General features: G+C 47.8%; 5 protein-coding genes across 6 annotated transcripts; 2 read left to right on the top strand and 3 right to left on the bottom strand.

The window, feature by feature from the left end:
• Positions 1-48: 48 nt before the first annotated feature.
• FVEG_14747 (hypothetical protein) lies at positions 49-3,100 on the top strand (the record flags this gene model as incomplete). Of its 2 annotated transcripts, XM_018903718.1 has the most annotated exons (8): positions 49-245; positions 487-599; positions 726-1,596; positions 1,648-1,703; positions 1,761-1,835; positions 1,884-2,080; positions 2,143-2,541; positions 2,685-3,100. In XM_018903718.1, the coding sequence occupies 8 exons, from the start codon at positions 156-158 to the stop codon at positions 3,098-3,100; spliced, it is 2,217 nt and encodes a 738-aa protein (XP_018743293.1). The 2 variants fall into 2 exon arrangements, with proteins under 2 accessions (XP_018743293.1, XP_018743294.1); XM_018903719.1 differs by having other exon boundaries at positions 156-245; positions 2,143-2,855.
• A 115-nt stretch (positions 3,101-3,215) lies between these two features.
• Positions 3,216-3,691, top strand: FVEG_00861 (hypothetical protein; the record flags this gene model as incomplete). Its single annotated transcript, XM_018887523.1, has 3 exons — positions 3,216-3,467; positions 3,519-3,563; positions 3,629-3,691. The coding sequence occupies 3 exons, from the start codon at positions 3,216-3,218 to the stop codon at positions 3,689-3,691; spliced, it is 360 nt and encodes a 119-aa protein (XP_018743292.1).
• A 790-nt stretch (positions 3,692-4,481) lies between these two features.
• Positions 4,482-7,809, bottom strand: FVEG_00860 (hypothetical protein; the record flags this gene model as incomplete). The annotated part of the gene is made up of 4 exons (XM_018887522.1): positions 4,482-5,159; positions 5,210-7,059; positions 7,105-7,650; positions 7,714-7,809. The coding sequence occupies 4 exons, from the start codon at positions 7,807-7,809 to the stop codon at positions 4,652-4,654; spliced, it is 3,000 nt and encodes a 999-aa protein (XP_018743291.1). The 3' UTR covers positions 4,482-4,651.
• A 1,039-nt stretch (positions 7,810-8,848) lies between these two features.
• On the bottom strand, positions 8,849-10,897 carry FVEG_00859 (hypothetical protein; the record flags this gene model as incomplete). The annotated part of the gene is made up of 2 exons (XM_018887521.1): positions 8,849-10,462; positions 10,843-10,897. 2 exons carry the CDS (start codon positions 10,895-10,897, stop codon positions 9,273-9,275), a joined length of 1,245 nt encoding a protein of 414 aa, XP_018743290.1. The 3' UTR covers positions 8,849-9,272.
• Positions 10,898-12,198: 1,301 nt separating this feature from the next.
• FVEG_00858 (hypothetical protein) lies at positions 12,199-14,799 on the bottom strand. The gene is made up of 5 exons (XM_018887520.1): positions 14,289-14,799; positions 14,071-14,236; positions 13,892-14,019; positions 12,434-13,833; positions 12,199-12,383 (listed from the first exon to the last, which is right to left on the bottom strand). The coding sequence occupies exons 1-5, from the start codon at positions 14,621-14,623 to the stop codon at positions 12,265-12,267; spliced, it is 2,148 nt and encodes a 715-aa protein (XP_018743289.1). The 5' UTR covers positions 14,624-14,799; the 3' UTR covers positions 12,199-12,264.
• Positions 14,800-14,809: the final 10 nt, after the last annotated feature.

Genomic DNA, 14,809 nt, shown 5'->3' on the forward strand with positions numbered 1-14,809 from the left:
CGCTCTACCAACTTTCGTCTTTAGGGGTGTTTTACTCAATGGAGCCTACCGAATACACCTGGGAACTCAGTTTACTTTAGCCAGCTTTTTAGAGCTGCTGTTTCCCAAACACTGCTTTCTCAAAGTCACATGGGGGTATACGGCTACTCCTAGTTATGGATCCAGGACTATCCTCATCCAGCAACGTCTCTCCAGGGCCTGGGCCGCAAAGCAATCGAAAAGAACGCGGTGCCATTGCAGCGCAGGTAAGTCGGGCTTGTTTACCGTGCCATTGAATCAGGGGTCTAATGACTTTGCCTGTCTTTCCTTCACCTCTTTCGCCCTTCATTTATGTTTGTTTTCTGTCAATATCAATCTCGGATTCCATTCCTAGCTTTCAGTTGCTTTGGATATCTGTGTTGTTGTCATGTTTCCTACCTTTCTCCTCAATCCATGCTGTCAATTCGAGTGTTGCACTGCCGAGCCAAGTGACTAACAAAGACCCAGGCTTGTGAGACGTGTCGCAACCGAAAACAAAGATGTGATGAACAAAGACCAAAGTGTGGCACATGCCAGAGATTCAAGCTCGACTGCCGATACCGAGAACCCCAACCAACAAAGTATGTTACTACGGGAGCCTGAATAAGCGGCGAGGATGCAGAGCTTGACCTGAATATGGCGTTGCTGTCGTCGTTCCCTGGGCCGCTCTCTTAACACAACTGCAATTTGCTAAACTCCGACAACAGGAAGGATAAGACTCTGGTTGAGATTCTAGACCGACTCAAGACTGTCGAAAGTAAGCTTGACAATTTGGGTCAAAGGGAAAATACGACTCCTCCCCTCTTCACCACCCCTCAACCTCCAGCCGTTTATTCCACCAACACGCCGTTACTGGTGGATCCCGACTCCCACGATCCTCTTCCAGGCACATCCTTACCTAACCATCCTACAAGTCCATCGCCCAACCGTGATACAGGCGGCTTTCGCTATGACTCGTCTGTGTCTAAGATGTCAGAATGGCCCGTTGTGCGCCAGATGTTCGAAAGCCTTGGCCAGAAGGCTCCATCCGCCATGGGTGAGATTCCTGCACTTCCGAGAGGACTTCGCGCCTCAAACGTTACCCTGCCATCCGATGGACTGCAGCCGGTCGGAATCCCAAGTAACAGCACCCTGCAGATACCCCTGCATCTCTCAGGCTCTACCTCGACCCTCAACCTTAGCCCCCCAAGTGTGGACTGGGAGACCATGCAAAGACTTAGCAAGGCTTATTTCGACGTCATCAACATGCTTCATCCTATCTTGGACAGACAGTGGTTCAACTCAAACGTACTGAGTTCAATCATCAATAATGGATTTCAAGAAGGAGCACTTTCATCCCTTGTACTACTTGTCTTTGCCCTTGGAGAGGTGGCGCTCACCACATCAGAAGTGCCAATCTCGGCTTACAAGCAGCGACCATCTGGAATTAAGGGAGGAACTATCGATCGGCCACCTGGTCTTGCTTATTTCAATGAGGCACGGAAAAGGATGGGGTTTGGAATAAGCGAAGTCAGCCTCGAAAACGTGCAGATGTTGGCACTTGCCTCGCTCTACTACTCAAGCTGCGGACAAGCTCTAGTCGGTACCTCTGCCTAGACCCTCGATACACCTTTCTAACTGATCTGCCAGGAATGCTGGAGGATGAGTGTGTATGCGTCTCTGGCCTGCCAGGGTCTGATAACGAGGTGGGAGACCCGACCGTTATGAGTCAACGCAGTCTGATTCTAATATTGTGTTGATAGCAAACCCGACGAGTTACACGGCCCCCGAACAGATCTGGTCAAACGAGTCTTCTGGCACTGCTCGATCATGGAAACGTAGGTTATTGATAACAACATGAGAAGGCATATTAACAGCAAGTGCAGGTGCTTCCACATGGAGTTTGGACTACCCCTGACTGGGCTAGAAAAGCTGGAGGAAACGATTGGCCTCCCTGACTTTAGTGGACCGATGACTGACGAGGACTATATCGTCAATCAACAAACACACTTTCATGAGCATTTCGCCTCTCAAATCGTGCTCCGAAGGCTCTCTGCCAATTTCCATTCTGTTCTCAACAAGAGTACGTCAAAAGAACGATGCACTAGCAGTCTTAGTGACCGCACACTAACGAACTCCTTCAAGCCTTTGGCAAAGATGCTTCTCTGCCCCTTGCGGGGTTCGCTCCTTTCAATATCTCTTCAAGTCCCGGGACCGCAGCTGTTATGAAACAACTTGACGCACAGCTAGACCAGTGGAGGGGCATGCTACCCAGCCATCTAAGGTGGCAGGATAACCAGGATGTAGCCTTCGCGGAGCCTTCACATAATGCCTTTGGTGAAGTATATACGGAAGAATCTCTCCAGAGCAATTACATGTTCACGCCGGATCTTGACACTCCACCAGCCACGTATCCGTTCGCGGCCGACATACAAACCGCACTTCTTCGAACACGATACAGCTACAACAAACACCTCATACACAGGCCCTGCGTTTTCAAAGCTCTTCATCACCCTGAGAGCATGACTCGAGAAGATGCTGAAGGTGCGGCCGAATGTCTCAAAGCCTCGGTCAAGTGGCCCATTGCCTTATCACCCCCATGTACCAACAAACGACTTGTGCCGATTACTTTCTTCTGGTCACAGAATCTGCTGGGTGTACTAATTCTGTTACATTTATCGCAGCAGCATCCCATGTTGAATCGGATACGATCGTCGCTTTGCGGGCAACGCTTCGATATCGAAGCCTCCCAAACTGTCACAGCATACATAGACTGGCTACGCGACATGAAAAAGATAGAATCAACGGCGAACTGGTGCTGGAATATCGCTCGCTTGGTCTATCAATTGGACGATTAGATGAAACGAGGCAAGGTGTTGACATACCTCCCCTTATGATTACAGCCGTGGGAGCGGGGCTGGGTGATAGATTTTGGCGATACGGCTGCGAAACGAAGCATAGCATGATTACTTGGACGCTAGGAGTCGAGCGAATCTCCCCATGGTCTGATCGAATTGATTATGCAAGTCCATGCAAGAAGACTATAGAGAGGTTCATGGGAATTGTGTTGATCACATTCAAGGAAGAGTTGGGAAGGATTTAGTATTTAATCGAAGCGAAACAAACCATCCACCATCGTCATGTGTTTGATTTTAACAACCTCACCACATATCGCACATATCGTCCGGCTGACTTTCTAAGACTGTCTGGTTTCACTCATGGCGGCCTCTTTCAGTTTTGAGAGCCCACGGCATGCAATGGGCCTCTCAACGCTGATATCTTGCATGCTTGAGCAGCCCACTAGTGCATATATCCGCAACCCAACAAACTTGGCTCTAACGGAAAGAGGCTTTCTGCTACAAATCCCATCGATCATGGCGAAGAAGATAGTGTCATACGTCCATGCTCATGGGTCAGCAACCCATTGCAACGATGCAAACGGCGTCAACAGGGGCATATACCATTATGACGTAAGTCGCAAGTCATTCTTTTCTTCCTAATTCCTGCTCTCGCACTACTAGCTCGGTTTTCATAACGAAGTCCGAATCCGTACCTGGCTGGATCGCGTAAGACAGTGGTCATGATACAGTCATGGGGAGTTGTTGACCTGTATGAAGAAGAGGGTGTATAGCCATCGGAGAGGTCCGCACTCGATAAGCAGTCAATGACGGCCCCAGTAATGCTGATTGTCTAATTCCCAAGAACATCTCCAAATGGGCCAAGGGTTTCTGACATCAATCATTCAAGCTCACAATCGAGTAAATTCATTCTAATTTAGTATATTAAGATAGTAAAAGTTTAAGTTCATGCTAGTCCTACCCTTACTATTCGTATCCATACACACAATAAAAGAACCGACCTACCCTAGGCTCAAGAGTTAGGAGCTTAAGTAATTTGGCTTTTATCTACATGAAACTAATAGTTCGACATTAGAGTTTTCCAGCTGAAAAACCACGATATCCCTCGTGTATGTATAGATCGGAATCGCGGCCCGAGCCGAGCAGGCAGGCCCAGGAATCACATATTTCTTTTTTGGTGTCGCACATGGTCTTACCCATGGGAGTTTTTTTCCAAGGTCTAAAGCAGGGAGTCATCCGATACAAAAGCAAAAATGGCAGTGTGTTGAAATGCATGCCTCCAACACAGTGTGCATTCTTTTCCCCTTTGCCAAGGATTCGTAAATGCGACTTCTATAAGGCGGATCAAAGTGCAAAAATGGAGCTCGAGGTATCAAAGCCAATAAGGTTTCTTACTGAAAGTTGATATGAGCATCGAATCGTAAGTTCTAGGCCCGTCTTAGTTGATGCTTTTATTACGAGGCGCTTGTCAGCTTTGGTGATTGAATCAACATACAATGCCATTATCTACCTATGTAGCTGAATGGTAGAATCGTCTTAGCAGGTAACCGTATTGGCTGGTCACGTATTTAGACGCCGGCATCACTTACTAAGATTGTTTCGGCTAGGGATGCAGTCGTGACGTAATTGAGGTACAGAATCATGTAAATTGCCATCGCGATCTTATCATAGCTCAAAGTTTTGACACAAGGCGCTCAGTAACTCCGATATCTATCCATTTCGTCTCCGTCACACTTCGTACCTCAATCCATGTCTTCCATTTCTGCATGTTGGATCAAATATCGTCCTGCAGTGGTTTACCAAAAGTATTTCCCTTTCTGCCGGGCCTTTGAATCCTGAGCAGCACTGTACGACTGTTGATCAGAGCGAGGGCCTTGTCCGTTCGAGTTCGAATCACCGACATGGTCCATCTTTCTGACCATTTGCAATGCTGGCTCAGAGATGGCTCTGAAAACGCCCTGGTGGTGTAGGATTTCAGGCGTCCAATGTGTTTTATCGCCGAATTCTAGACCGATGTTCTCCTGGAATATCTCTTCTGCTCGTACAGATGAAATGCTTGTCTCAAACCACTGGCCAGGCCGGCCATTTGCAGGCGCTGTTACTGGAACTGACTGACCACGATAAGTTCCTCTGGGGATACCAGGAAGCTTCTCGACTCGTCGTATCATTATAACCTTCAGACAGCTAGGGCCCTTGCCTCCATTCCGGTACCGGGCTTCGTGACATATTCTGACCCTGTCGACACTCAAATTCGAGATGCTCTTCGGTTCGGTACTGATCACGAGCTCGCCCATCTCATTCGTTCTAAGAAATTAGTTTGGCACCATACCAACTCAGTAGGCTAGGTGACTCACTCGATACTCAGGGAGCGCACCAATGACGCAGCAAACTCCTCCATATCATCGGCCATCCCCTCCATATACATGCGGGAGACAGAAAATTTGATATCCCATGCACGTCGAGTGCAATGCACGAAAGTCTTTGAGACTTCAGTCGTCGGCGGGAAGTATTGATGCCCGAAGGTATCGGCATCAACTTGCACGATAACCTCAGGTGTCTTTCCGGCGAAGCAGTGAAATTCGTAGTAAACTCGTTTTCCCGTCAGTATCCATGGAGATCTTCCACCAGACATCCGAGGGATCGAGTTTGCTTCTGCTCCGCTGGTTGTGAGGATGGGATAAAATCCCATATGCGGATTTTGGGAATTTAGAGCCTCAACAGTTTCATCAACAGCCCACGATGGAGATTGAGATTGACTGTCATAGACCAAACCGGGAAATATATCTTTTCGGCACAGCCGCCCAAATTGAGCTTGGATGCTCACTTTCCCGGGGACTATTTGTAGAACTTCAACCAACTTACGGAGCTTGTTCTCAACCTGTGACAGAAACTCGCTATACTCCACCTCAATCGCTGATGGCATGTCTATTCCCGGAAAAATTCGTAAGGCCGGTGAGACTGGGTCAGTCTTGGGTTTCTCAACCAAAATTGACTGGTTCCTGTCGTGCTCTTCTCTCTGCTCAGCCGGGATAGGGTTGAGGCTGGCAATAACCTCGGATGCTGGCGTTGCTGAACGCTGAGTTGCAGAACGATTGTCGGGGACAAATGTGACAGGCACATTGAACCCGAAGGTGGGCTTGTCGTCTCGATTGTTGTCTTTCTTTGAGGCTACGCTGGCCCAGCTTAGCCCAGAGCCGGCTTTCTGTCTCATGGTATCGAATAGTGTTTTCTCCCGAAGGTTTCTTTTGCCGAATGTGACCTCAGAACGAGTAACTGGATCCTCTGATATAGTCTGAAGTTTAGTTCCGCGATCGTGCAAAGGGATGTTATCCATCAGTGCAGGAGTTGGGATGGGGCCATCATTAATGTCCATCAAATCCTTTGTAGCATTAGACTGCAGAACAGAAGGATTCGGGAAGTCGAGGGGCTCGAAACTGTTTTCTGGCATTTCCAAGCCCAATGGAAGTTGGCTCAAAGAAGAATGGTAATCTGATCCTGGCATCTGATCTTTGATATTGGCCGCCATAAGAGGGACGTCTTTAGTGTTGACGAACCTTGGCTCTTCAATACATCGTCGCGAGTCGCATGGTAGGCTTGTTGCTGTTCCCTCGTCCTGCTTTTCACTGTTCCCAGTCAGAAGTGAGGGTAGCTTCAGATGGTCACCATCTCCGCTGGACTCGATGCTGCAGAGCCAATTAGTGATTTTCTTGTTATTTCGAGCTTGGTACCTGAGATCTTCTAAGCACTTTCGAACTTGTGGTAAGTCAGTGCCGACATGCTTGAGATTGCGGTGTCCCTCAGTGCTGGCTGTGTTCTTGCCGACACTATCCGATTCTTGATGATGGATCTTCTGTTGGGGTCTTTTCTTCTCGATAGTAGGGATGGTACCAGAGCGTTTGTTTCCATATGAATGTCCAGAGAATGGGTGAAATTCTGGATGCCAATTTGTCAATTCACCGGTCTCCGGAATCGGGTACTTGACGCAATCGGGCACAGGCTGCCGGTACCGATTGAGAGACTCCATTCTCAAGGACGCCGCACTGGCGATTGAGGTGTACTCCAGGTCCTCGCTCTGATCGGTGCCGGCGGAATCAACATAAGTCAATTTGGATAGTCCCGTATGTGTCATGTATCGGTAGCAGAGTGTAGCCGAGCTCGAAGTTTCAGTAAAGGCCATATGAGTGATAGTGGCCAAGGGGGCATCCTAAGCTCGGTTAGAAGAAGGACACAAATTGATCGCAAGAAATACCATAAAGCTTGCAAGAGTGTAGAGCTTTTGTTTTACAAAGCCCAGTGCTTGTTCACTTTCACTGCTGCCAATGTACAATAAGGAACCCTGGAAATTATATGTAATAACACATTTTGTAAGTGCTTGAAGGCTGCCGATGCTTGGGCCCAAAGGCAACACAAATCCCAAGGACTCGTAATTCGAGAGAATCTGCAGAATAGTGACGCCAGACGATTCTGGAACTCGCCAGACTGTTTTGTAAGGTAGAGTTTTGATGATGGCGGGATATCGGAACGCATCATATTGACTGAGTGTATCTTTCAGGGTTGTTTGGAGAGAAGGATAGGCAGTAATGTGTGAGTCCTCGACTATAACCTCGATATCGGGTTGTATAGCAGATGTACCGAGATCATCTTCGTCTCCGTCTCGTATAACAGCGTCAGCTTCTGATTCCATTAGCTCTGCTAGTTGAGAGTGCACCCAATCGGAGATTTCGCGCTGAGAAGCCCTTGGGACAATGAGCTTAAACCAAGGGATCTCAGGTTCGTAGAGGATTTCAATGATCCCCTAATGGTAAGAGCAAAAGAAAAATATGTTAGTCGAAGTCTTGAAGAAACTTTCCATACTTACAAGGTCATCATTTTCCTCGACACTCGCAAATATCAGCGCCACTCCTTTAGGGAGTAAAGGAGGGTTACAAGATACGTAGAACTCTACAATATCCATGGCTGTGACATGAAGGTGCTGAATGAGTGGTGAATAACCGGTTTTTGTATCTGTGCTGATAGATCTACTCACATAGCAAGGTGTGGTTGAGGAATTGAGGAATGCTGAACACTTCAGCGTAGATGGTAGCGCTGACACATTAGCCAACCAGCACAGAACAGAGGGTATCTTGGTTTAAATACCCAAGTAACAAGATACTTCAGTGATAGAGCACGTGTAAGGGGAGAAAGACGTTGGTCTTAACGACGCAGTGGCATGGACCGGTTTATGAAAGGAAGGCAGATAAGAAGGAAGGTTGATGCGAAAGACCAGGCAGGCCAAGGTAAAAAACCGGAAGGGAGGTGGGTGGAAGAAGAAGGAGAAGGAGAAGGAGAGAGAAACTTGGAAACCAGGAGATCTGCTTGATATACCTAGGTAGGTGGTTGCCTGAACAAACAGGAATAAAAGAAGGAAGCTGCCACCGGGCACTGCAGTCTCCCGCTACCTAAGCGGCAAGCAGCAGCTTCCATTAGCAAAGGCAGGTGCCAACAGTGTCACTATCTTTCTTTTACCTCGCCGAAAAGAAAAGCCCTCCGTGATTCACTGCCGCGAAATACATCCCTCCTGCCGGGTGGCGAGAGGCAGAAAGTGAAATGACTGACACTGAGGTGGTAGCACTGCATCGCGAAGGCAATGTGCCCTGCAAATGGGAAGAATACCTAATGCCTGCATATCATGAGCATTAACAAGGAAGCTGGCTAAGGTATATAGATGTGCGCTTTAATATCTCTGCTTTCGTTTTTAGAGATGGGTTAATAAAGGCGGTTGTCAAGTACGGCAGTTACATATTGAAAATGAGGAAGTATGAAGTTGGGATCTTCCAGCACCGCCCTAGCTTGATGCACCGCAAACTTCGATCAATAAAATATTCAAGTACGTGGGATTGTCTCATGACTAACTCAGGTGTAGACACTCTATAGATAACCCAATTGATATACCGGTTTGATTTCTTTTCCCTGCCCACAGGGTGTTTTACCTGGTATGACAATATCTATATCCAAATATATCACTATCTCTCGATTGTGGGGCATCAAGCCTCAGCACAACACAAAAAGAACCCCAAACACCTAAAACACCTCGGCACGTCCTTTCCCAGTGTTATGCAAGTAACTGAGACGGGTTACAGAGAAAAATTCAAATCCATCGTAAATTTCCAGGCCATGTAATGTGTCTAGAGAGCAGAAGAGTAGAGTATACAAGGAGTGGTATCGAGGGGGGCGATGGTCATCAAGTATTCGTAGACGTAAAGTCAAGAAGCTGTTTCAAGCTTCGGGAAAGAAACTGGGCCCAGCGAGTCGACTTGTCGAAAAGAGGTAATCGAATCGATCAAATCGCACATGCAGGGAGATGCAGTTTGTCAAATAAGTGAGTTGCGGACACAACAACTTGTTTGATGGGTGGCAGCGCAACGAGATTAGCTATTTTTATTGCGCGCCTTTGACGTTTTCTTTCACGTTCAGCGCCCATCTCAGCTTGTTGAGAGTTTCCCTAGAAGCTTCTAGCAAAGCTTCTTGCTCATCTTCTCGCTTTCTGGCGTTGGTCTTGATATCTTTGAGGCCTTGTTCTTGGCTCTGTTTGTATTCCTCAAACATACGCGCAATCTCTTCCTTTTCGTGTCGAAGTTGCTTGATGTTGCTATCTTGCTGGTCGCACAGATCTCTAAGTGTCTGTATTTTGTCGTCGTCTGCTCGTCGCTCCTCATTCAGTTTGTCGATCTCGGATTTCATCTTGGAGATGGCTCGTTTGACTTCTTCTCCTTGATCTTGCCAGTGGGATGAGATGGCATTATAGCGACCCTCCATCAACTGCGCATAGCTAGTTGCTTCTTCGACTTGGGTCGTTGCATCTTTCCTCGTCTTATCCATCTCCTCCCTCCAGCTCTTTTCGCGTTGGAGAGCATCTATAGCCTTCTTCTTTTCTAGTTCGACGGTTGTTTGCAAGGTCTCCACCTGGCGTTCTTTTCGAGCCAGCAGTGCCTTAGTAACATTGGCCTCGAGTAGTCGGCTCTCATAATCGTTGACCATACGCTCAAGCTTGTCCTCAACCAGCTTGGCCGCTTGCTTGGCCTCGTCTGCTTTGAGGCGCTCAATCTTTATGTCGCGCTTCAGAGCTTCGTTGTCGCTGACAAGTTTGTTTATCACGCGACCGGTCTTTCCCAGACCGGCTTTGCCTATTGTCGAGTCCCATTGACTGTCTGGCGCTTCAGCGTTTTCTGACATGGCGGAATTATCTGGATCTGGAGTAGGCTCAACCACGCGCGCAGCACCAGTGCTCCAGCGCGAGGGTGTCGCTGTATGTGTGTCGTGTTCGGTCTTGGATTTGAGATGTGTCTGGTTGTGGAACTTGGAATCGGAGTTGGAGTTGGACAGGGCGCTTGTGGTACTGTTCATGCTACTGGAGAAATTGCTGTACTTGCTTTCGGGGCTAGACTCGGAGCCTTCAAAGCTCCGGACGCTTCTGATTGTGCTGGACCTGGCGACGGCCGGTTTATAGGAGGCAGGGCTCCGGGCTTTCATGCTGTTGATGGCGCCGGTGGAGGCGGGAGTCAAGGTCTTTTCCTCGTCCAAAGGAGTAGCATGTGGTTCAGTGGATTTACTTGCGACTGTGGCGGCGGCTGAACAATGATAGGCTGGTGTTAGCTATTAGCTGCTTCATTGAAGTGGTAATGCAGTGAAGATTAGAAAACGAAATAGAAAAGTCGCTAGTGTGGAAAAGAGAACAAGGCTGACGTGAGGAGCCCAGTCACGTCAGGTCAAATCAAGCCAGACAGAACTGACGAGACGAGCAGGAGACAGGATGGGACGGGACGACAATTGTACAGTTGCGCTCCAGTTGAAGGGGTGGGGAGCTGTTTCAAGTGGATAATGAGGCATTGACGGACGGGTGGTAGGTAGTAGTTAGTTGTTGGAAAATGCAAAGACAGCAGCACGTATTGTTAGGATATCTAACAAAGAATAGACAAGACCAATCTCACAGCTCAAGTGTTGGACATACCGTTGAATGTGTCTTTGTGAATAGGGAAGTCCTTTTTAAGGAGACGATTTCGCATTGCAACGACTGATGAATTGACGTTAGTTCATGTGTTTAAAGCAGTGTGATCCTTTTGTATTGAAGAGTTGGTTGGTTGGTCAATGCTGCAAATAAAAAGGAGTAACTCATCAGCAGCAAGGCAACAGAACAAATAAATATAAGGCAGTGTGAAAGAAAGAAAGCAGAGGAGAAAATGAGGCAGAACTCTTACTGTAATGTTAAGAACAAATAGCTGCATAATAAGCAATGTGAACACAGACATAAATTAACACACACTAATAATAACGGGCGACAAGCAAGGGTCCCATTCTTTGTTTTTGTTCTCAAGGGAAGACTTGCTGGGGGTTTCTGATCTTCATCAGTAAGGTACGTACCTCGTGATAGTGTTGGCTCCCGCTGGCTCCCGTCTGCCGTGGTCCCCGTTTGTGCCGTTACAGTACGGAGTACCTAGGTAGGTAGGTAAGTTATCTGCCGTTGAAATCCAAATGGTTGGAGGGACGGGAAAGGTAAATATTGGCATGCGCCGGTCGAACTGTAAAGGAGCCTCAGTGTCGATCAGTATCGTGAGAGAGGTAATAAACAAAACAAAAAACGTTCCATCAGGCACACCCAAAGGAATATTTTAGAGAATACCAACGTCACGGGTCTCCAATTAAAGACCATGACTATTATAGTACGTACTATACCCCAACAACCATGTTCTCCTGATGGCACAGCAACATAAACCTCCATCATAGCACAAGACACGCAATCCAGTGTTTACACTTCTTTCCCCGGCTCAGCAGTGACGCCCATGGCCGTTTTTCTAAGGGCCAAAGGTCCATCTTCAAGTGCAAGGATCTCGGAGTTCGTGTCACTTTATTAACACGGCGATTCTGAGTCTATGCTCAAAATGATACTCCGTACTTGACACAATATTACTATGTCTTGCCTTAGATCAAATCAAATCAAGCCAAGCCAAGTCTATCTTATCTTCCCCCCAAAACCATGCTTGGCTATGGGTAATGATAGATGTGCGTCTGATAAATTGTTTTACAGCTTTACAACAGTAAACCTAGACAGACAATGCCGTCCTCCCCATCCTCGACTGGTATTTAAATCCTGTGTCTACCCTTGAACGCCGTTGAATGCCTCATTTCGTGATTTAGTTTTCTGTCATCCTGAGACAGTTGTCCACCCCAGGCCCTCTGTTTCTGCAGCTAGTGTGCTTGAAAAGTAACGTCAAGCCATTCCTCCGTGTCTTGTGGCTAGAGCAACTCCATACATCCATCATCTTGACGATTTAATAAATATTTTGATACAACCGGATAAAGTAGCAATCGCGTATCCTTACACTGTCCATTAATCGATCCATTATGACTTCGGTGATGAAACTAGCAGCCCGCTTCAAGCGGTGATAGCAGGCGATGCAGACTGTCCAGGATCACCAGCATTTCGTGCAGACTCCATGAAAGTTGGCCGATATTTGGTCAAATACTTGCCTGCCATAGGTCTTGATTCTTCAACTGGTGACGGGTCAGCAGTTATCCTGAGACAAGGCTCCAATTCGACTTACATTCGGTCCAGATATCTTGCACCGTATCCAGTGCGATCTCTTTGACAGGTGGCCGCATCATGACCAAGTATAGCAGGCTTGTCAAAGCTAGCTGAACAACGCTGGGGTCGCGACACATGTGCTTCACGCGCGACAGGAGGTTCTTGTTTAGCTCGGGTATTTCACTCAAGAATCGCGTCAATACTTTGTCCTGAGGGTGCAGATATGGCAAAAATCCATCAATCAAACGCAAGCAACACTTTTCGTAGTGCAATGGTCGATCGCCGCCCTTTTTCTGTTGTAGTTTGTCGTTGTACCACTCTTCACAGAGCCATGAGACCGCTACATCAATATGCTTCCGGAAGTCCTCCATCACATAGGAATATAAAACGTCGCGAATATTGTTGCTGAGAGACTGGGGTGCTGATGAGCCACCCTCCTCTTTGATAGAGGTTTCCTCGAGACCGGCCACAGAGCGTGTTGCTAGTCGTGCCAGTATTGTCATCCAAGAATCCCGATTACCAGAACTAGCTGCTAATCTGCTGAAGCCAGCCTTACTCTTCTTGGCCGGGTCTTCTAGTGACTTCATCATCTCAATTACCCGGGTGACTGTTCCGTTGCCTGCTGTTAGTGCCGTTTCTGGTGTTAGAGCACTAGGCTGATGAAGGTGGAATGATTTCAGTGTAAGGCCATCGTCCAATACCGGTGCATCATGCATGGGTGAACTATCTAGCTTGTTAAGGATCTGTTCTGTGTCCTCTGCCTGGTAGAAATCAGGCTCATAGTCATCATCGTCTTCGTCTACGCCCAACGGGGCGGTGTTGGGATTTAACTCAGGAGCCGGAGTATTGGCTAGGGCGTCGAGACGGCCGCGAATACCATCGACCGCTTTAGATAATACTTGAGGGTCAAGTCTTGATAGCGTGGTGACAGCGATCCTGGCGACTAAAGGAGCGGGAACTTGCGAGATATCGAAATTCTTTAGAGCAGTATTGTCGATGAGAGTGAAAACGTCTGCTAGGCTGTGGGGGCCAGGGCCCAACGGTGGTATTTGAATTTGTGCTGGGGATAATCGCTGTCGTTTGGCGTCATTGGCGTCTTGTGGCGCTGACTCGAGGGTGCGTTTCCGTCCAGAATCGTCAAAGAATTCCGCCATAATCTCCATCATGCGTTCTACGTGCTGCTGTATCCTATGGGTCATTGGATTGTTGGGATCTCGCTTCACAAGATGGATCAGCAACATTCGAGTTGTTTTCTCCATAGATCTAATCATGACGCGGGTCTTGGGGGTTAGAGGAGAGTTGGCGAGCTTGAGGGGATTGAAGTTGAGAAGAGCATTGATGATCCTGTTCGAGGTTCCTGGTCGTGTCCTCACAAGGATAGACATGCAGTTCAACGTTGAGTCTACGAGCAGAGCATCGCTGCAGTTTCGCATAGAGTTAGTTACACGGGCATTACAGTAAAAAGCGATCCTCTTACCTGCTCTCCTGCAGAGTTGCCAACATTCGGTCCAGGAGTCCGGACGCTTCAGCCTCCAAGTTCCGAGGATCAAGTGACTGATGATTTGGGGGGACTTTATCTAGCGAGACATCTAGAGTACCACCATACTGTTTCAACGTGTTAGCGACATCCCATTTAAATTGATCACCGACTCATACTCGTAGCTCAGAACCCGTCGCTGCTGTCTGTGCCAGAACTACACGTTGCGCAAACTTGATGCAACAGATCCTCACGGTAGGGCTAGCATTGTCCCATATCTTTAGAACCTTTTGTTTCACAGCTACCATCCTTTCCCAAGTGATTGTGTCGTATCCGTTGTTGATGCTATGTAGTCACGTTAGCTAAATCTTGCATCTCGCAGGAAGTCTCATCATACATCCATCTCATCGCCAAGGGATAGATACTGGCAACGCATTGGATCACACTGCGCAGAACTTGAGGATCTTCACGCTCATTCTCGAGCATAGACTCCAGTGTTGGTAAAACATAAGGTTGCATTGTCTCCTTTTCTCCATTTGGTAGAGCGGGCGTCGAAAAAGCTTCAGCTAGAAATTCGGCGCCCCATCTTCGCAGCTCGAGCGCTGCACTTGGTCCGATGATAGGTAGTATTCCCTTGACAACACTGGGGTAATATTTAACATCTCCCAAAACCAACTTTCGTGCATCATCAAGCTGGCGGATCTGGTCCGACACTGAAAGATTCGCTGCCATAATTTATTGGTCAGATCCTCGGTCGCGGCGGTAGGTGTTGGCGGATGATAAAATTATAAGCTGCGCGTAAGTGTGCGATGAAGTGGTTTTTCGTAGATAAAGGTGCCGATGCGGCTCTTGAACCGTGGTCGCGCGACTAGGCTAAAGCTTTGTAGCTGTGCATGCTTTGCATCAACCGCTCAGCTT

This window comes from Fusarium verticillioides, chromosome 1 (assembly GCF_000149555.1).
Source record: "Fusarium verticillioides 7600 chromosome 1, whole genome shotgun sequence".
Classification (NCBI taxonomy): Eukaryota; Fungi; Ascomycota; class Sordariomycetes; order Hypocreales; family Nectriaceae; genus Fusarium; species Fusarium verticillioides.

Coding starts and splice junctions, on each gene's coding strand:
- FVEG_00858 (XM_018887520.1), bottom strand. CDS start 14,623: ATGGCAGCGAATCTTTCAGTGTCGGACCAGATCCGCCAGCTTGATGAT. Junction 14,020..14,070: donor CGACGGGTTCTGAGCTACGA/GTATGAGTCGGT, acceptor ACGTTGAAACAG/TATGGTGGTACTCTAGATGT. Junction 13,834..13,891: donor GCAACTCTGCAGGAGAGCAG/GTAAGAGGATCG, acceptor GCGAAACTGCAG/CGATGCTCTGCTCGTAGACT.